At 36.4% G+C, this 21,027-nt stretch overlaps 1 protein-coding gene across 1 annotated transcript; it reads left to right on the top strand.

Annotated features, from left to right (window-relative positions):
• The first annotated feature begins 1,894 nt into the window (after positions 1-1,894).
• Positions 1,895-12,692, top strand: LOC116114492 (probable RNA-dependent RNA polymerase 5). The gene is made up of 14 exons (XM_031400637.1): positions 1,895-2,302; positions 2,399-2,570; positions 2,641-2,781; positions 3,007-3,076; positions 3,684-3,849; positions 3,982-4,180; positions 4,261-4,348; positions 4,485-4,625; positions 5,048-5,122; positions 5,241-5,312; positions 6,802-6,908; positions 11,252-11,400; positions 11,704-11,926; positions 12,434-12,692. Exons 1-14 carry the CDS (start codon positions 1,978-1,980, stop codon positions 12,690-12,692), a joined length of 2,187 nt encoding a protein of 728 aa, XP_031256497.1. The 5' UTR covers positions 1,895-1,977.
• Positions 12,693-21,027: the final 8,335 nt, after the last annotated feature.

The following is a 21,027-nucleotide window of genomic DNA, read 5'->3' as shown; positions in this document are numbered from 1 at the left end:
TCATGGTGCTCAACAAAACAAGCATTGGTTGCCACTTCCTCCAACCACTATGAGATTCTTACACTTCACGAAGCCAGCCGAGAATGCATATGGTTAAGATCTGTCATCCATCATATTAAAAGTACATGCAAATTGCCATGTATCTCAAATACTCCCACAATTATAAATGAAGACAATGCAGCATGTATTGTTCAAGTCAGGGGAGGATATATCAAAGGAGACAAAACCAAACATATTTCACCAAAGTTCATTTACACATATGAACTCTAGAAAAATCAAGAGATTGATGTCAAACAAATACGCTCCAATGATAATCTTGTAGATTTATTCACTAAAGCCTTACCGACATCAACCTTTGAAAAGCTAGTCTATAACATCGGTATGCGAAGGCTCAATAAGTTACTAAATTAATTCTACCATTATGAGGGGGAGCATTAATCAAGAGGAGCATTGATTAGGGGGAGTTTTTAAAAAAAGTTTATTGAACTGTTTATTGTACTGGATATATGTGCACTGTACTCTTTTTTCCTTGATCAGGTTTTGTCCCACTGGGTTTTCCTAACAAGGTTTTTAATGAGGCAGTATGAAGCATGTCCAACTTCATTGTAGAGTTGTATTTCTTTACTTAGGTTTTTTTTTATTTCCCCACTGGGTTTTTCTTGAGTAAGGTTAAATACAATTATTTGTGATGTCCAAAGGGGAGTATTATAAAAAGGTGAACCTCCACCATTTTGGAGGTAACCTTGAGTCGGTTAAAGAGGGGGGGGGGGGGGGGGGGGGGGGGGGGGGGGGGGGGGGGGGGGGGGGGGGGGGGGGTGGGGTGGAGGTGTTGTTTATAAATACCCCCATCCCTTTCATCCTTAAATCATCCAAGTTATAGAAAGCACCTCTCACTTCTCTCACTTTCATCCCTTTTATCTTATTTTCTCCACTTTATCCTTCCTGAATTATTACTGAATAGCACCACTAAATTATAACACAAACTTTAATATATACATATATATGGTACTCTAAATAAATATCTTTTGTTACCATAGATACTCAATGTATATAGTAAACCCCCGAACAAATTTATACAGAAATTTATAACTCAACATCTTTTATTACCATAGATACTCAATGTATAAATTCAGTTTTTAACTTTGGCCACCCCAAGTTCTGAGCTTAACAACCTTGTAAATGTAACTTGTTACTTTTATGGGATCCCTCTATTCATTGAAGATTACTTTTTTGCCTCCCAGAATAAATTTTCTAGCTCCGCCCCTACATATACTTCTTCCATTAGATGTCATCACAATTGTAGACTCGTAGTGACCCAATATGTGAGCAGGGTTAAAGTTAATCCCGAGGCTTCTTGTATAACTCTAAGAGATTCAACCAATTATTGAACTAATTAATAACTACACGTAGAATAATTAACCTTTAATTTAATATATAATATTATATCTATGTATATACAAAAATTTTCTTGTTAGGACTGTCCTAATATAATTATATCATGATTGTGCTTGAATACCATTGGATCTATCTCATTAGACTGAAATGATATGTTACAAATAAAGATACAATGGCATATATATATATATATATAATTAATTAATTAACTAATTAATTTAATATCATTTATTTGTGTGGATGCCACCACAATCTTATGTAACAAGAAGGATAAAAGAGCTAGAAAGCGCAAGGTCTTCAGTCCAAGCTTGCCCAATTGGAACAGTTCCTANCTTTACTCTATAGGATGCATTTTATGAGACCCAGTTTTATAATTAACCATACGGATTCGGCTTTTAAATACCATTTTTAAAACAATTACACGTGTCAAACTAGAGTGCGCCAACGGAGTCTTCCTCTTGAGCTTCCTTCATCACTCACCAGTCACCACTCACCACAGTTTTAAATAGCGGGAAACCATATTCAGTTGCATTGCAAATTTGAAAAAACTTTGGAGTGACATTCTAGTGTTCTACTTTGAAAATGAGCGATTCGAATGCACAAGTTCCTGTTCCGCATTCTGTAGAGCAGTTGATACACGAAATCTGTACGAACCAGAAAAAACAGCCACCTGATGCCGAAGCAAGACACGCACTCGCTTCTCTCGGCGAAGAAGAAGCTCTCAATGTTCTCCGTACAATCGCCGGCCAGACAATTCGTTATTCGTTTAGTGGCTTCATAAAGTACTTGATCAACCAACGCCACAACAACACAAACGGTTCCCCCCAGAAACGCCTCTGTCTTTCTCCCTCACACTCTCAAAATCGGAGCCCCGTCAGTGTCGTCCGTTTCATGAATCGTTCTCAAGGTTCTCAGCTACTTTCCTTTTTATTTTTTTATTTTTGTCCAATTTGTTATTTTAAGTAGTTGGATTTTGATTTTGAGTGTTTAATAATTTTTTTAGGCCCAAATGATGGTGTGAGTCACCCTCCAGTTCCGGAGCCCCCAAGAGGCTCCCCTTTGAGTTCGAGTACGAGTTCACGCATCGAAGGTAACCGAGCATTGATTCCTCAGTACGTTGCGTTGGGAGAATTGGAGTTCAGGAAGGCTTTTCTTATTTTAAGTTACATCGGGAAGTAAGTTACTGCTCTTGGTTTTCAAATCTTTACCTGCTTTCTTTTTTTCATTATTGTTTTATTTTAACAGGAAAAAATTGGAAGACGCAATGACTGCTGATAAAATTCTGGAGCTGAAAGATTTATCAATGGTCAGATTTGAGTTGGAGCTTTGGAAAGCTTTCGGAAATGATATGGACCAGAAAGACCGACTGCCCATATCATATTCTTGGTAATGCCTTACCTTCTCTCTCTCTCTCTCTCTCTCTCTTATATAATTATTATCTACAGAATGTTAATAAAATCTGCTTTGTTCTTCGAATTGCGGGATAGGAAATTGAGTTGTTTGATTTGTTGAGATATAAATGGCTTTCCATCAATTTTTGTTTCTTGGATATGGGTGCTCCCTTCTTTGCATCAAATGCATGGCTGATTAGCTTGTTGTATTCTTATGCAGTGTCTGGGATTCTGGAAAAACACACATCTATCATTGTCATGTATCCCCTGATGGCAGTTATACTTTCAAGGTTCGTTTGTCCTATTGATCATATCCATGCATATTTGTCGTTATGACACTAACTGTGACTACTTCTATGAGAATGGAAGTGTTTTTGAATATAAAAACAGAGAACTTGAATTTCTGGTCTACTGGTTTGCTAAGTCTACTTAGGTTACTGCTCAATATTGAGGCACACAATATTAAGCTGAATCTAGATCACGGGTTGTGATATCTGTGCTATGTTTATGAGACATAATTCTAGAATTCTAAAAGACCGTTTATATGTGCTATATCAATATAATTGGAATTTTTTGAATTGCAAGTCTCATACTGCAGTTCAGCTTCCTTGATTTCAGTTCATTCTGGGGCTTATTGCTGGCCTAGTTTTTATTTATGTACTTATTCTTATCTTGCAGAAGATGGACCTGTATTAATTCTCTGAACTCCACACATCGCCTCAGTGACTAATATTAATAATCATCTCTCATATAATTTTCGTTAGATCCTCAGATTTACTGCTCATATTATTATTTATCAACAGAATCCTATTTAACATCTTTCAATTCTTTTTTAAAGAAAACTGAAGATTAGATATATCATTTTTTTTTTTTTTTAAATAAAAATAATAATTTCAGGGCCCTTATCTAAATCAAACAAAAACTCACTTACAAAGAGAACTGGGAGATGACAACGTTCTCATGGTCAAGTTCGAAGAAGACAGTTCTACTAGCCATTATGATGTATACAGAAAGATTGGAAGAGAAGGGATCCTTGTTGGTCTGCGTCGCTACCGGTTTTTTGGTGAGTCTTGTCATTGCGCTAATGTTTGTGCTGTTATTTTCACTTTTACTATAAATAATTGTGAAATTGTTTAGTGAGTGGTAAAAATCATTGAATAATTTTTTTTTCTATGTCAATATGGTTACTGATCAGTGTTTAAAGATGGAGGAAAAGAAGAAAAGAAGAAGGACCCAACATCATCAACTGTCAAGTGTTATTTTGTGCGCTTGGAATCTGATGCAACCATTGACAATGGTCAACGTTATATTTTATCTGGAAAAACAGTCTGTGAAGCTAGAGCCTTATTTATGCACGTTCACACTGTTTCAAATATGGCAAACTATATGTCACGGTAATACGTAAGCCTTTTAGGACCCAATATAAGTGTGTTCTCTAGATAATAGAATTTAATTTTCTCTGTTGAGATTTCAGGCTTTCTCTAATTTTGTCCAAGACTATGAAGTTGGAGTTGGATTTTTCGAAAGTAAATGTTGAGACAATTGAAGATATACCTTGCTATGTATGATCTGTAGTTTAATTCTCTATTCATATATATTGCCTGCCTTCAATAAACTTGGAAGACAATAGACTAAGTATAGGTCTATTTGTTTGCTCACACAACTTTTTCTTTTTCTTTTTCTTAAACCCATTTGCAGGATCAAGATGACAATCCTGTCTATAAAGATGGGAAGCTTCTTATACATACAGATGGAACTGGTTTTATATCAGAGGACTTGGCTCTGAAATGCCCAAATAATATCTTTAAAGGGAAGTGCAAAAATGATGACAGCATTGAGGTTTGTAATTTGGAGCTTGATCTGCAATGAATTAGGTACCTGATTACTCATAGAAGATTTTGCAATGAATGTAAAATATCAACCCGAATATAAGTTTTACGAGCATTTATGTTTGAAATGCTTTTGTTATATTTAGAATTATCAGCCATTTTTCTGCTAATTTATATATCTATATAATTTTGTCGATAAACTTGTAAGTCAGGCCTTGATGTTGATTTCTTTGTGTACTGATGCAATTTCTGCTGATTGAGAAATTAGAACTAATACTTTAGATAGCCGGTGCAATAGCCCAGCAAGTATATATTGCCACAATGACCATGTGCCAACTGAATTTAACTTATAGGTGGCACTTTTATATGTTTCTGTTAATCTTATGCATGCAAGACTTGTCTATTGATTTGCAGTATTTTCAATGTCATTAGAGATTTGCTAATGGGAAAGAATTTGAAGGGAAGTTTTGTGAGGGGGATCAGCAAGAATCTCACAGTGGGGTACCAGTACGTGTATCACTTATTTTATTTTTTTAAAAAAAAAAAAGACTAGTTATATAATTTATTTCCAATGTTCACTGTAGAACTTAGAATATGTTATTTTTTCTCTTTTCCTTGTTTCTAGCCTTTGCTAATGCAGGTCCGTCTCTTCCACAAAGGTCGTGCTGTCAAAGGAACTCTGCTGGTGAACAAGAAGGTATAAATGTGCCATTTTGCTTTTCTAGAAGAAGAATATTAGTGCTTTAATTCCATTTTTTGTATTGATAATTGTTTGAGGGATTGAGTTTAGTTCCTATATAATTTTCTAATACATACATGCTCTTCGGGTTTAGCTCAAGTAGTAAGAATATATGGGAATGGACTAGGTCTTGATCTTATGTGTTACTAAGTGAAGAATAAGTAAATAATTAACAAAATCTTACACTTATTGTATAAACTAACAAGCAATATATTAGAATCAGTTTTTTGGCCCTGTTAGTGATGTAGATTAAGTTAGTTGAAAGCTGGTAATGGAAAAGCTCATATGAACTTCTCATTGAAACTCTTATATCTTTGTTTATTTTTATTGTTCTTTGATAGAGCCCCTTCCAATATTCAACCAAACAATGAAACAGTAACAACTCCACAACCAAGAAACAAGAAAAGATGATGGAATTCTCTATTGATATTCAGCAACACAGATAACAATGGCAACAAAAGTAACCCAAAAGGAACGACACAACAATCAAAAGAACAACAAGACTCAAAACAAGAAAAATATTGCTAGACTTCGAGGGCTAGCTCCTCCCCCTTTTTTTTCCTATTTTCTTCTCTGTGTAAAACCAGTCTTGCTCTCTCTCTCTCTTTTTATCCTCCAGCTCTCTCTCCATAACTAAATTCCTTTGCTGTCCCAACCAACAATTGCTGCCTGTCCCAACCTAAAACCATCCTTAACATACTACTAATATTGGAAACTTCCTGCCAGCTTCCTTTCTATCCACTACTTGCTATCCTACACCCGCATCATCCTGGTCTCATCATTCTTCCTTAAAGATAAATGTTCAAAGTTATAATTGAGCTAAACTCAATTAAAACAAACTTGCTTTTGAGGGCGCCTTTGATGAAAACAGTCCGAAGTGATGAAATTAGACTTAAATCCATCGATCTACAGGCCTGTACAATTTGTGGACCTTAGCATTTGTATCTTTTTTAGCAAAAATGTCTTTCCTGAAATGGATTGTACATCTAGGGTATTTCTACTGGATTTAAATGTTTTAATTTGGGTTAAGAATTAAAACCGAAAGTAAAACATGACCCTTGTGTAGTTAAAATGTCAATTCATGATTAAGAAAGGTATGAATCACAGGTTTATGATGTTAATTATCATATTGAAGTTTTTTGATAGACTGATCACTATCTACAATGTATTTGGTCATCCAAAATCATATGTGGATTGTATTTTCATTTTGTGATTGGGGATCTTCAAATATTTGGTGTTTTTGAAGGGTTCATATGACCTTTAATAAACTATTCTCATTACTTCCAGATAAAAGTTTGTAACATTTGTTTTGATAAGCAAGATTTTGCTTTTATTGAATATCCTATCATCAGCTATGAATGATTGAGCTCTTAGTTATGACTAGAGTTTTTTTCATTGTTGTACTACTTTGACGAAATTATGCTGTTATCATTTCTGAATTTTGCAGCTTCCTTCTCAAACTATTCAGATCAGACCTTCAATGATTAAAGTTGAGGCAGATCCAAATCTGTCTGGTACTCAGACAAGCAATTCATTGGAAATAGTCAATACAAGGTACTCTTCATTCTACTTTTATTTCATATTATTTTCATTTTGTATGTATCACTACTGCCATGTGAAGAGAATTATGGAATTCTTAATTCTTATTAAACATGACTAAATACAAAGAATTTATACAGTAATGAATTGTTATTCAAGGAAGTTAATCCCCATACATCATGAAACAATTAACAACTAATTAACAACTAATTGATTATAATTAATCCCTATGATTACTGCTATCCCTATAATTATTTCTAAATACAAGAATCCTGGGATTTCAATTAAATCTGAATTTCCAACACTCCCCCTCAAGCTGGGAAGTAGATATTTTCCATCCCTAGCTTGCTTATAATCCTTTGAAATGCGGAACTTGTCAATTCTTTAGTTAAAACGTCTGCTAATTGACCCTCTGTAGAAATGTAGGGAGTGCAAATTAATCCACTTTCAAGCTTTTCCTTTATGAAATGTCTGTCAACTTCCACATATTTAGTTTTGTCATGCTAAACTGGGTTATGAGCTATGTTTATTGCAGACTTATTGTCACAATAAAGCTTTATTGGGTTCTTCCATTTAATCAAGTCCTCTAGGATAATCTTGAGCCATAACAACTCACAAATACCTTTTGCCATCGAACGAAATTCTGCCTCAGCACTAGATCTTGCTACCACCGGTTGTTTCTGACTCCTCCAGGTTACCAAATTTCCACCAAGAAAGGTACACAACCCAGATGTTTGATCTTCTGTCAATAACAAAGCCAACATAATCAGCATTTGTGTAGGCTTCTAGTTCCATATTTGTGCTTTTTCTGAAGAGAATCCCTTTTCCTAGATTGCTTTTCAAATATTGCAATATTCGGTATACTGCATGGAGATGGACATCTATAGGGTTTTGCATGAACTGACTTACCACACTCACCGCATATGCAATGTCAGGCCGTGTGTGTGACAAGTAGATTAACCTCCCAACAAGTCGTTGGTACATGCCTTTGTCAGCTGGTTTTCCTTCCATAGACTCTACTAGTCTATGATTTGGCTCAATAGGCGTGTCTGATGGTCTACAACCGAGTTTACCTGTTTCTTCTAGCAAATCAAGAACTTATTTCTACTATGAAATAAAGATTCCTTCCTTGGACCAAGCTACTTCTATTCCTAAGAAATAATTTAACTTCCCAAGGTCCTTGATTTCAAATTCTTTTGCTAAATATTTCTGAAGAGCTTCCTTTTCATTTGGATCATTTCTAGTCACTATAATATCATCCACATAAACTATCAACGCAATGACTCTCCCTGAAGCAGAATGCTTGATAAACAATGTATGATCACCCTGACTCTGTTTGTACTTCATATTTAACATTGCTTTAGTGAATCTTCCGAACCATGCCCGAGGAGATTTTTTGAGCCCATACAATGCCTTTTTCAATCTACACACTCTGTTTTTGCCTAGATTTATGTCAAAGCCAAGCAGAACTTCCATATAAATTTTCTCCTCAAGATCTCCATGTAAAAAGGCATTTTTCACATCGAACTGCAGTAAAGTCCAATCATAATTTGCTGCAAGAGATAACAACACCCTTATTGTATTCATCTTCGCCACTGGTGCAAATGTCTCCTGATAATCCACTCCATAGGTTTGTGTATACCCCTTGGCTACTAGTCTCGCTTTATACCTCTCAATGGATCCATCCGACTTATATTTCACTGTGAAGACCCATTTGCATCCTACTGGTCTCTTACTAGTTGTTAATTCCACTAGTTCGCATGTTTTGTTCTTCTCCAAGGCCTCCATTTCTACTCTCATTGCATGCTTCCATTCCTTTTTACCAAGTGCCTCAGATAAGGTTTGTGGGGTGGCTATAGTGTTTAGATGAGTAAGGAAGTTTTTATGTGGGGCTGATAACTTTTTAAAGGACACAGTTTGGGATAAAGGGTGCTCTGTGCACTTTCTAACACCTTTTCTTGTGGCTATGGGTAGATCCAAATCAAGAACAGTAGGTGATACTCTAGTAGAAGGACTTACCTCATTCCCAAGTGACAATTTGGTTTCTTGAACTTGCACAGGATTGATCACGGGCTTTATTCTTCTTGAGTAAACCTATACTGGCTGTGTGAGTGTAGGGTTTGATGGTTCTATAGAAGGATTAGGAAATGATTCAATAGACGACTCAATAGGCTCGACTTTAGAAATGGGTGCAGATATGTGTTCAGTTTCAGTTTCAGGATTGTGTTCAATTAGCATGGGAGATGTTTTGACTAACATGGATGGTTCTCTCAAAAACAAATCCTTATCTTCCATAGATGATGTCTCCCCCTGAATATAAGGATTAGAAAAATAACTTTCTGGTTCAGCAAATGTGACATCAGCAGACACATAAGTTTTTCTAGTGGTAGGATTGAAGCATTTGTATCCTTTCTGAGTAGAGGAATATCCTTTAAAGACACACTTGATAGATATAGGATCAACCTTGTTCCGACCATGAGAGTGAACATGAACAAAGCACACATTCGAAAACTTTAAGGGCTAACTTAGTGGACATATTGAAATTTGGAAAATACTGAGATAACACTTCCATTGGACTTTTAAAGTCAAGGACCTAGGACGGGATACAATTTATTAGATGGGGCAGTGGGTAGCTTCTCCCCAAAAAGTTTTTGGAACATTCTTTTGAAACAAAAGAGCACGGACAGAGGCTAAAAGATGACCATTTTTTCTTTCGGCAACTCCATTTTGTTGGGGTGTGTCCACACACGAAAATTCATGAATAATTCCCTCTTTTTGAAGATATGGAGATAAAGTTTGATTGAAATAGTCTCTAGCATTATTTGTTCTCAACCTCTTAATTCCAACATTGAATTGAGTTTTGACCACTTTATGAAAAATAGGAAAGATGGTGCTCACATCAGATTTTTGTTTTAGCAAGTAAACCCATGAAACTCGAGTGCAATCATCAATGAACGAGACAAACCAACGAGCCTCGGAGATGTTGGGAACTCAATATGGACCTCAAATATCACTGTAGATTAAAGAAAAAGGAACCGTAGTTCTTTTATTACTCAAAGGAAAGGAGACACGTTGATGTTTAGCAAATTCACAAACATCACTGTAAAACTCGTTTACATTAACATTCTTAAACAAGGATGGAAACATAACACAAAGAATACTAAAGGAAGAGTGTCTAAGTCTAAGATGATGAAGCTAGATTTGGTCATTATTGGAATGAGGGTTGTTGGACAAGAAAGGGAAAGGTGGTCTATTCCCATCGTTCGCTTGGCTGTTAGGTAACTCTAGATAATAAAGACCTTGTCTCACCTTAGCATGTCCAATCATCCTCTTCGTAACTTGGTCCTAAAATGTATCAGAAATAAGAGAAAACACCACACTGCAGTTTAAATCTTTTGTAAGTTGATGAATAGACACAAAATTTGTAGATAACTTAGGTACATGTAGTACATTTTTAAGAGTCATGGATGGACTCAGAATAATGTCTCCTTGGCCAGCAACAGTGGCCAGAGATCCATCAGCGATAGATACTTTTTAGTTGCTAGGACAGGGATGGTATGTGAGAAATTTTTGTAAGCAGATTGAATAGTAGGTAGCTCTCTTGTTGTTTGATTAAGAGTCACTGCTTCAGACTGGGAGGTAATGGTTTTCTCGGTTGTGGAAGACATATTTTAGCAATGAAGGCTAAACAGAAAAAGAATAAGAAAAATATAGGATACAAGCAGGGCACAAAGGATCTTGGCAATGAATGCCTGTAGGATGAGATTTCTAATCCCAGAAAAGAGCCTAAAGCTTTGATACTATGAAGAGAACTATGAAATTCTTAATTTTTATTAAACATGACTAAATACAAAGAATTTATACAGTAATGAATTGTTATTCTAGGAAGTTAATCCCCTGAAATCATGAAACAATTAACTACTAATATTGATTATAATTACTCCCTATGATTATTGTTATCCCTATAATTATTGCTAAATACAAGAATCTTGGGATTTCAATTAAATCTGAATTTTCAACACCATGATATATATGTTTTTCAGAAAAGCATACAATCGTTGAGCCTGTTTTCCAATGAAAATCATAAAATTCAATTGCCATAATTGGTTTTAAAGCAAAGTTTCAATTGTTGGTTTGAATTGATAACTTAGACAGAAGTAGTCTGAATCTGGTTCATTTAAATGTGAAGTATAAACATTGGATAAAGTTTGCCTACACTGGTGTTACTAATTTGGGTTTTCAAGCATGATTATGAAAGGCTTAATGCAGCCTAATGTACATATTGTGAGGAAGTCAGATGTCCTGCTGGTTTTCCTATGTTTTTGGTTAAGATTTGTAACTTACCTTTCATATTCCAGCAAGCAACCAGGAAAGCCGTCTCTATCTAGGCATTTAATTGCATTGCTTAACTATGGAGGGGTCCCAGAAAGCTTTTTTGTGGATATAGTGAGAAATGCTTTGGAAGATGCGCACAGTGTCTTCTCCAATAAACGGAATGCCTTAAAAGGTAGTTTTCCCATAAGCAATGCCACTGTTTGTTTGCAATAACTCTTTTTGCCCTGGCAGTTTCTTTCTTTTAGATCATATATGTAATTATTGACCATATTTTTTTTTTCTTATTTTGGCATCTTCTTAAGGGTTGTTTAGCATTCTGTTATAAAAAAAATTTCCCTGCCACAATCTTTCTAGACATTGAGGCACATGTCGATTCTTTTTGTCCCATTAACTCCTTTCTGCTGTGTCCTTAGCTTTTCCTAATTCCTTTCACTCCTTCAAGTGGACTTTTTAAGCTGTTTTTCTACGAATGCAGTTTCCCTAAACTATGGAGGGATGGATGAATTCATTGTGGCGAGAATGATTTTATCTGGGATTTGTCTTGATGAACCATATTTGAAGTATCGTCTGTCTATACTTCTGAAGGAGGAAAAAAAGGGTCTTCAAGGTGGAAAGCTTCCTGTAACTGAAAGTTATTACTTAATGGGGACAGTCGACCCTACTGGAATCCTGAAGAGTGATGAAGTTTGCATCATACTGTACGTATGTTCATGGCACACTTCTGTTTGACTCAAAGCCTGCCATTTCGTTATATGGACTGCTTAGGGCATTCTTTGATGCAATTATAATTGTTACTGTCTAAACTAGAGTTCCTTAGACCTTATATTGGATCTTTACTATATTTGTTATGTTTTATCTGCTATTTTTAGTTGTTTTAGGCTGTCTTTGGGAGTCAGAAGTTACTTGCAGTCCCTTGTTTCAATTGATTTGTCTTAAAAGGATGGAAGGGAAGAGGAGGGGCTGTTCTGTAAATGCCCCTCACACTTTTTTGTGCACATATCAGAATAATTGGTGTCCGCATACAGACAGTTCCAATAGTTGATAGATTTTATGTGTTTCCTTATAGTTCACATCTTTTTTTTTTTTTCTCTTCCCCAAGATTTATCCATGTTTTATCTTGACCTAGGCAAGTAAAGAAAGTTTGTGATGTTTTGATTAGATTGCATCAAGTCGCAAGTGCTCATTTAAGTTTGTCTGTAATATAGGAATGATGGCCAAGTTTCTTGGGAGAAGGTTTTAGTTTATCGCAATCCTGGTTTACATTTTGGAGATATCCATGTCTTGAAGGCTAAACACGTGAAAGAATTGGATGACATTGTTGGAAATGCTAAGTATGCTATATTCTTTCCTTGCAAAGGTCCACGGTCTGTGGCAGATGAGATAGCAGGGGGGGATTTTGATGGTGATATGTTTTTCGTTTCAAGGAATCCTGAGGTGAGCCTTATTTCACTTTGTTCTTTATGATATGCATATTTTATTATTGAATTATTATGTGCATATTTTATTTTAGTTAAGTTCTTTATCTGTTGAATTTCTTTTGTTTACATGATGCTGCCCCTCCATTTTAAAATTGCTGCTCTTGTATCCAAGGATAAACCTCATCAGTGCCTTCATAATGTTCTGAGGTGTCGAGTACTCGGGGAAATATTACTTAAACATTAAACCACCTTTCAGCTCTACTTGAAGTAGTAGATTTTCCTTCGTAAATCTCTACTTAATTAATTTGGAGATTTCTACCATGCTCATTGATCCTCATTGCACTATCAAACATTCTAGAGTGATTTTAGACCTATGTTAAGATCCCATATTGAAAGAAAAAATAGTGGGCATGCGGTTTATAAGGAGTCGGACACCCTCCCTTGGCAAGTTGGTTTTCCAAGGAGAGTTGTACCCAAAGCCTACAAAAGGACCATTGCCCAGCTCAATTCCTATCAAAGGTCCACTGCTTAGCTCAATTCCTATCAACCTCTTACTTCCTGCGTTTGTTTTATTCACTTCTTCCATATCATTTGTTCATGCTAGTTAGGGGTGAGCAGTTCTGGGTATTCATTGAAATTGCTAGGAACCGGAACCAGAAATACAGGTTCAGGTTCCTTTCCCGGGTACCCTATAAAATTAAATGACCCTCTATCAATTTAAAAAAATGAAAAATACACCCCTAGAATTTCACAGAATTAACACATACACCCTCAGTTCCTAAATTGGTTCGCAGTAGGGTACCCGAATGTAGGTTTTGGTTCTGGTCCCCGGTTCTAGCACTTCAGGAACTAGAACCAGACTTGGGAATTCTCAATTCCAATTTTCTAGAACTGAAGCCTACTTTGTGAGGGTCGGTTCCGATTCCTACCTGGAACCGGTGGTTTGGGTACCTGCCGAATCCAGGTCTAAGTTTTACCCATGCTCACCCATTGCTGGTTTTGTGTAGCACCAATTATCACATTGTCTAAATGTCAAGGGCAGTTTAGGAAATTGAAATTTTACATGATCTTCAAACAGGTGAAATTTAATAGCTTTACATTGAACATCATTGTTAGCCATAGACATCGTGGATTAGTGCCTTATGATATCCTTTTCTTCTTCTCCCCTTACAATTGCAGTTTAATTAGCATTAACATGTCCAATAGTCTAACTGTCATCATGTCAGGGAGTGTTGATCCAATGGCTAAAAATAGTATTGGGNGGTACTTTAGCCATATATGTATCATATTCTTTGTTCTTCTGAGCACTTTCAGAAACTTCTTGACGGGTGGGGCATTTAGTTCACTATCGTTGAAAGTTTTCTTTCCAAAACTAATGAGCATGTTATTTTCATTTTAGTTTTATAATTATGCCATGAAGTTTTGGCCTATGACACTAGTGTATATTTTGAGTGGTCGTCAAAATGATGATTCTCTCTCTCTCTTAAAGAAATGGTATTTTTAATTGTCTTTAAGTCTTGAATGAAAAGTTTTAATTTAATGGTTTGAAGCTTGGATTTGCATTGCATCATGTTTCACTTTTGAGTAGTATAAACAGCTGTTTGCTGCTGTAAACACAGTAGTCTGTATGATTATCAGACAAATTAGGTGATTGTCTTCGTCTCTATTACTCAAAAGGCTGCTCCTCTATTTTTTACTTTTTTGATGCAGTCATATGGGGTTAATTGATGGGATTTATTCGATTGAAATCCGTAGGGATGTGACACTGTTTTTATTACACCAACAGCTCGGACAATAGATATTGCTCACGCTTGGTTCATGGTAATCTCTTTCATCATGTTTCTCCGATAAAGCTTTCTGAAGAGAATTATGGAATTCTTAATTCTTATTAAACATGACTAAATACAAAGAATTTATACAGTAATGAATTGTTATTCTAGGAAGTTAATCCCCAGAAATCATGAAACAATTAACTACTAATTTACAGCTAATTGATTATAATTACTCCCTATATTACTGCTATCCCTATAATTATTGCTAAATACAAGAATCCTGGGATTTCAATTAAATTTGAATTTCCAACACTCCCCCTCAAAGTGGGGAGTAGATATTTTCCATCCCTAGCTTGCTTATAATCCTTTGAAATGCGGAACTTGTCAATCCTTTAGTTAAAACGTCTGCTAATTGACCCTCTGTAGAAATGTAGGAAGTGCAAATTAATCCGCTCTCAAGCTTTTCCTTTATGAAATGTTTGTCAACTTCCACATGTTTAGTTCTGTCATGCTGAACTGGGTTATGAGCTATGTTTATTGCAGACTTATTGTCACAATAAAGCTTTATTGGGTTCTTCCATTTAATCTTCAAGTCCTCTAGGATAATCTTGAGCCATAACAACTCAAAAATACCTTGTGCCATCGAACGAAATTCTGCCTCTGCACTAGATCTTGCTACCACCAGTTGTTTCTCACTCCTCTAGGTTACCAAATTTCCACCAAGAAAGGTACAAAACCCAAATGTTGATCGTCAGTAACAGAGCCAGCATAATCAGCATCTGTGTAGGCTTCTAGTTCCATATTTGTGCTTTTTCTAAAGAGAATCCCTTTTCCTGGACTACTTTTCAAATATTGCAATATTCGGTATACTGCATGGAGATGGACATCCATAGGGTTTTGCATAAACTGACTTACAACACTCACGGCATATGCAATGTCAGGCCGTGTGTGTGACAGGTAGATTAACCTCCCAACAAGTCGTTGGTACACGCCTTTGTCAGCTGGTTTTCCTTCCATAGACTCTCCTAGTCTATGATTTGGCTCAATAGGCGTGTCTGATGGTCTACAACCGAGTTTACCTGTTTCTTCTAGCAAATCAAGAACATATTTTTGCTGTGAAATAAAGATTCCTTCCTTGGACCGAGCAACTTTTATTCCTAAGAAGTACTTTAACTTCCCAAGGTCCTTAATTTCGAATTCTTTTGCTAAATATTTCTGAAGAGCTTCCTTTTCATTTGGATCATTTCCAGTCACTATAATATCATCCACATAAACCATCAACGCAGTGACTCCCCCTGAAGCAGAATGCTTGATAAACAATGTATGATCACCCTGACTCTGTTTGTACTTCATATTTAACATTGCTTTAGTGAACCTTCCGAACCATGCCTGAGGAGATTGTTTGAGCCCATACAATGCCTTTTTCAATCTACACACTCTATTTATGCCAAAGCCAGGCGGAACTTCCATATTGTATATTTCCTCCTCAAGATCTCCATGTAAAAAGGCATTTTTCACATCGAACTGTTGTAAAGTCCAATCATAATTTGCTGCAAGAGATAATAACACCCTTATTGTTTTCATTTTCGCCATTGGTGCAAATGTCTCCTGATAATCCACTTCATAGGTTTGTGTATACCCCTTGGCTACTAGTCTCGCTTTATACCTCTCATTGGATCCAACCGACTTATATTTCACTGTGAAGACCCATTTGCATCCTACCGGTCTCTTACCAGTTGGTAATTCCACTAGTTCCCATGTTTTGTTCTTCTCCAAGGCCTCCATTTCTACTCTCATTGCATGCTTCCATTCCTCTTTGCCAAGTGCCTCAGATAAGGTTTGTGGGCTGGCTATAGTGTTTAGATGAGTAAGGAAGCTTTTATGTGGGGCTGATAATTTTTTAAAGGACACAAACTGTGATAAAGGGTGTTCTGTGCACTTTCTAACATCCTTTCTTGTGGCTATGGGCAGATCCAAATCAAGAACAGTAGGTGATGCTCTAGTAGAAGGACTTACCTCATTCCCAAGTGACGATTCGGTTTCTTGAACTTGCACAGGATTGATCACAGGCTTTATTCTTCTTGAGTAAACCTGTACTGGCTGTGTGAGTGTAGGATTTGATGGTTCTTTAGAAGGATTAGGAGATGATTCGATAGATGACTCAATAGGCTCGACTTCAGAAATGGTTGCAGATATGTGTTCAATTTCAGTTTCAGGATTGGGTTCAATTTGCATGGGAAATGTTTTGACTAACATGGATGGTCCCTCAAAAACAAATCCTTATCTTCCATAGATGATGTCTCCCCGTGAAGATAAGGATTAGAAAAATAATTTTCTGGTTCAGCAAATGTGATATCAGTAGACACATAAGTTTTTCTAGTGGTAGGATTGAAGCATTTGTATCCTTTCTGAGTAGGGGAATATCCTATAAAGACACACTTGACAGCTCTAGGATCAAGCTTGTTTTGACCATGAGAGTGAACATGAACAAAACAAACACATCCGGAAACTTTAGGGGCTAACTTAGTTGACATATTGAAATCTGGAAAATACTGAGATAACACTTCCATTGGACTTTTAAAGTCAAGGACCCAAGATGGGATACGATTTATTAGATGAGCTGCATTGAGGGCAGCTTCTCCCCAAAAAGTTTTTGGAACATTCTTTCGAAACAAAAGAGCACGAACAGAGGCTAAAAGATGACCATTTTTTCTTTCGGCAACCCCATTTTGTTGGGGTGTGTCCACATATAAAGATTCGTGAATAATTCCCTCTTTTTGAAGATATGGAGATAAAGTTTGATTAAAATAGTCTCTAGCATTATCTGTTCTCAACCTCTTAATTCCAACATTGAATTGAGTTTTGACCATTTTATGAAAAATAGGAAAGATGGTGCTCACATCAGATTTTTGTTTTAGCAAATAAACCCATGAACCCGAGTGCAATCATCAATGAACGAGACAAACCAACGAGCCCGGGAGATGTTGGGAACTCGAGATGGATCCCAAATATCACTGTGGATTAAGGAAAAAGGAACCGTAGTTCTTTTATTACTCAAAGGAAAGGAGACACGTCGATGTTTAGCAAATTCACAAACATCACAGTAAAACTCATTTACATTAACATTCTTAAACAAGGATGGAAACATAACACGAAGAATACTAAAGGAAGGGTGTCCAAGTCTAAGATGATGAAGCCAAATTTGGTCATTATTGGAATGAGGGTTGCTGGACAAGAAAGAGAAAGGTGGTCCATTCCTATCGTTCACTTGGCTATTGGGTAACTCAAGATAATAAAGACCTTGTTTCACCTTAGCATGTCCAATCATCCTCTTTGTAACTTGGTCCTGAAATGTACAAGAGATAAGAGAAAACACCACATTGCAGTTTAAATCTGTTATAAGTTGGTGAATAGACACAAGATTTGTAGATAACTTAGGTACATGTAGTACATTATTAAGAGTTATGGATGGACTTAGAATAATGTCTCCCTGGCCAGCAACAGTGGCCAGAGATCCATCAGCGATAGATACTTTTCGGTTGCTAGGACAGGGATGGTATGTGAGAAATATGTGTGAAAAATGGGTCATATGGTCGGTTGCCACGGAGTCAATAACCAAGGATTTTGAAAAATCTGAACTAGAGGCACTTAAAGCATATAAGGAATAAAGTTTACCTGAATTTGCTAGGGAACAGTTACCTGTAGACTTTTCTAATGAATCAAGGAGTGACCTCAGCCTTCCAATGTCTTCTTTGTTAAATTCATGCTGCTCTTCACCACTGGAATCATGTGACCTGTCCTCTCTAGATTGAGTCATATTCGCTTGGCTTCGCTGTGTTCCTCCTCTAGGACCTTTATTCTACTGAGAACTTTGTGGTTTTCCATGAAGTTTCCAACATTGCTCTTTGGTATAGCGAGGCTTTTTGCAGTAGTTACACCATAGGTTATCCTTGTTTGAGGACCGAGACTCTATTCTGTGAATTTCTGAATTTGCAATATTGTAGGCAGATGTCTTTTCAGTATTAAACTTCAGGTTCTGATCGTTGGATTTTCCCAACATTGGTGATCCTTCAACTGGTTGAGAGTAAAGCATAACTCCCCTTCGACTTTCTTCAACATTGATGATAGAGATGGTCTCATTCAATGAAGGTAAATCTTCTTTTCCTAATCCCTGAACTCTCACCTGATCAAACTCAACATTTAAACCAGCGAGGAAATTATAAATTCGATCCTTTTCAATGAAATTCTTTAACGCAGCTGCATCGTCGCTGCACCTCATCTCAATGCACCGATAATGATCCATCTCTTGCCGTAGATTCTTCAAGAGATTGGCATACTCCGTGACTGAGCGATCTCCCTGTTTGATGCTAGAAATTTTAGTTTTAATCTCATAAGATGAATGTCCTTGCCAGAGACGATTATGCAATCTCAAATAAACCTGCAGAAGGGTTGAATTCCATAATTATGGTAAAATTGCTTAATTTTCCAAGTATAAAGAGTCTAATTGTCTAAGAGCATATTTTTTCATTTTGCTAGCAAATGATATGCTTAGGAGACTTAACCATAGTCCCATACAGATTTACCCATATTCCAGCTTGCCTTTAAACTGTAGAGCATCTGTATGGGACCGTTGCATACTAATTTTTGAAGGGCCTCGCATATGTGGATTTTGCCGATGATGCACACCTTGCTACAGCTGTAGGAAAGAACAAAAAAATGTTTCTTGGGAAGAAGATAAGCATTGTAAGATCAAATCTGAAGCAAAAGAGAAAGGATTCTGCTGGTCATGGGGCCTCTGGAGAACATGGTAGGCTAAGTGGAATTATCTTTTATCTTTGTTATTACTTGTGTGTGTTTGTTTGTGTGCAATGCAGTCTATAGACGTTTGCATGTTTGTGTTTTCCACTTCTACCTTTTATTTTCTTACTCCTTTAGGTTAAATGGCAGCACAAAGTAGTAGTCAGACTTTCAGGGGGTCTAGAGTGCCACACTCTACTGCTAATAAACATAGTGATAGCATTCAGCTGAAGGGGAGGAACACTTTTGCAATGCCAAGGAATGTCAGGCCACTTGGTGTCCCCTCGACAAATCCAAAAGCTGGGGAAGTGGAAGATGAGAAGCCGAAGTCCAATAATGAGTTCAGAGAAATGATCTTTAAGAAGTGAGGTTTGTTCCTGGGGTTACATGTTACATGTTAACTAGAATAGCACAGTGATTGACAAACTTCTCTCTTATAAAAAACGTAAGGTTTTGCCTTAATATGTTTCTATAAACACAGTTATGAAAAAAGATACCTGTTTGAGGACGAAAAATATATGTGCTATTGAGATCAATCTATATTAGTACCCTTCTTGTAAATTTTCCTCCAGATATGTCAAAGTTTATACCTATTTTATTCAAAAGGGTAAAGTTCTAATATGTTTCCTATGGAACATATATTTCATCCAATTTGTGATGAGGATAGCCTCAATACCTTACCCCAAGATTCAGAGAAATTTTAGCCAATTAGATGGGAATCAAGTTCCTTTTTATGTGACAAATGACCAATGGTGTCGGATCCAACAAGATGATGAAAACTATTATGGGTTCGTGGTCTATTCTTGGTCTAAAATAACATTGAATACTCACAGTGCAACTGTTAGGTTCTTTACTTTTCTGTACCTATTGATTCTATTCTAGCGGAGAGTCCATTTTACTATTTGTCATAGATGAAAATCCTAATGTAGAAAGATGGACCACTAGAGCACTATTGAGTTTGTGTACTGAAACAGCAATGGCCTTGCATCTCATGCTTGTGGAAAATGTGAAAAAATGTCTTTGGTCTCGAAAATGTCTGAGGAAGAATATGAAAAATATCATTTGTATGCTCACCCGATTAAATTTTCCGCACACATATTTTCATTTTTATTGTCTGTTTTGAATGAGTATCCATATCTCATATGATTATGTTTGTTTCACTTAGACTCTTCATGATTCTATTGGTTGATTTCATAAAATTTCTCGTAGAATCGAGAATGAGGTTTTCGCTTTGTAGATGTTAGATCATGAATTAGTACCAATCTTCGAAAAAGATCTAATTGTTTCACTTTCTATTTTCAAAATGGAATATTTACATAATCCCCATGAATAGGATTAAACGTTGTCCCATGGTATTTGTATAATATTCCTTCTTAATTTTAAACGAGTACTTGAGAGGGTTTAAGTGATCTATGAATTATGTTTCATTTTTTGTTTCTTTTATGTACTAAGTGCGAGATTCCCCCTGACGACCATTATTAACTTGTTCCCCCATGGGCTCTTTGCCATGTCGCCTCCTAGAATTAGCTTGTCTTCTAACTTCACGCCCATGAGTCTCATATTTGGAATTTGCTAACCCCTTTCTCATATTTGGAAGGGGTATTTATAAAAGTTTACACCAAAGGAAGTAGAGAGAAATCCAGGATTGCCATCAGACTTAGTAAGCGATTTTGTGATTTTAGTGATTGCGCGCTGGGTCGCGCAGATATTGATTCGTTCTTATCTCTCCCAAGATGTTCGAGATAAGGCTTATCGCTTAGTCTATTGAACATCTATATTGAACGGTCGTGACGAGGTTATGTTGAGTCAAAC

The sequence above is a fragment of the Pistacia vera genome, unplaced genomic scaffold (assembly GCF_008641045.1).
Source record: "Pistacia vera cultivar Batoury unplaced genomic scaffold, PisVer_v2 Contig710, whole genome shotgun sequence".
NCBI classification, from domain to species: domain Eukaryota; kingdom Viridiplantae; phylum Streptophyta; class Magnoliopsida; order Sapindales; family Anacardiaceae; genus Pistacia; species Pistacia vera.
This window is presented reverse-complemented; position numbering and strand designations above follow the sequence as displayed.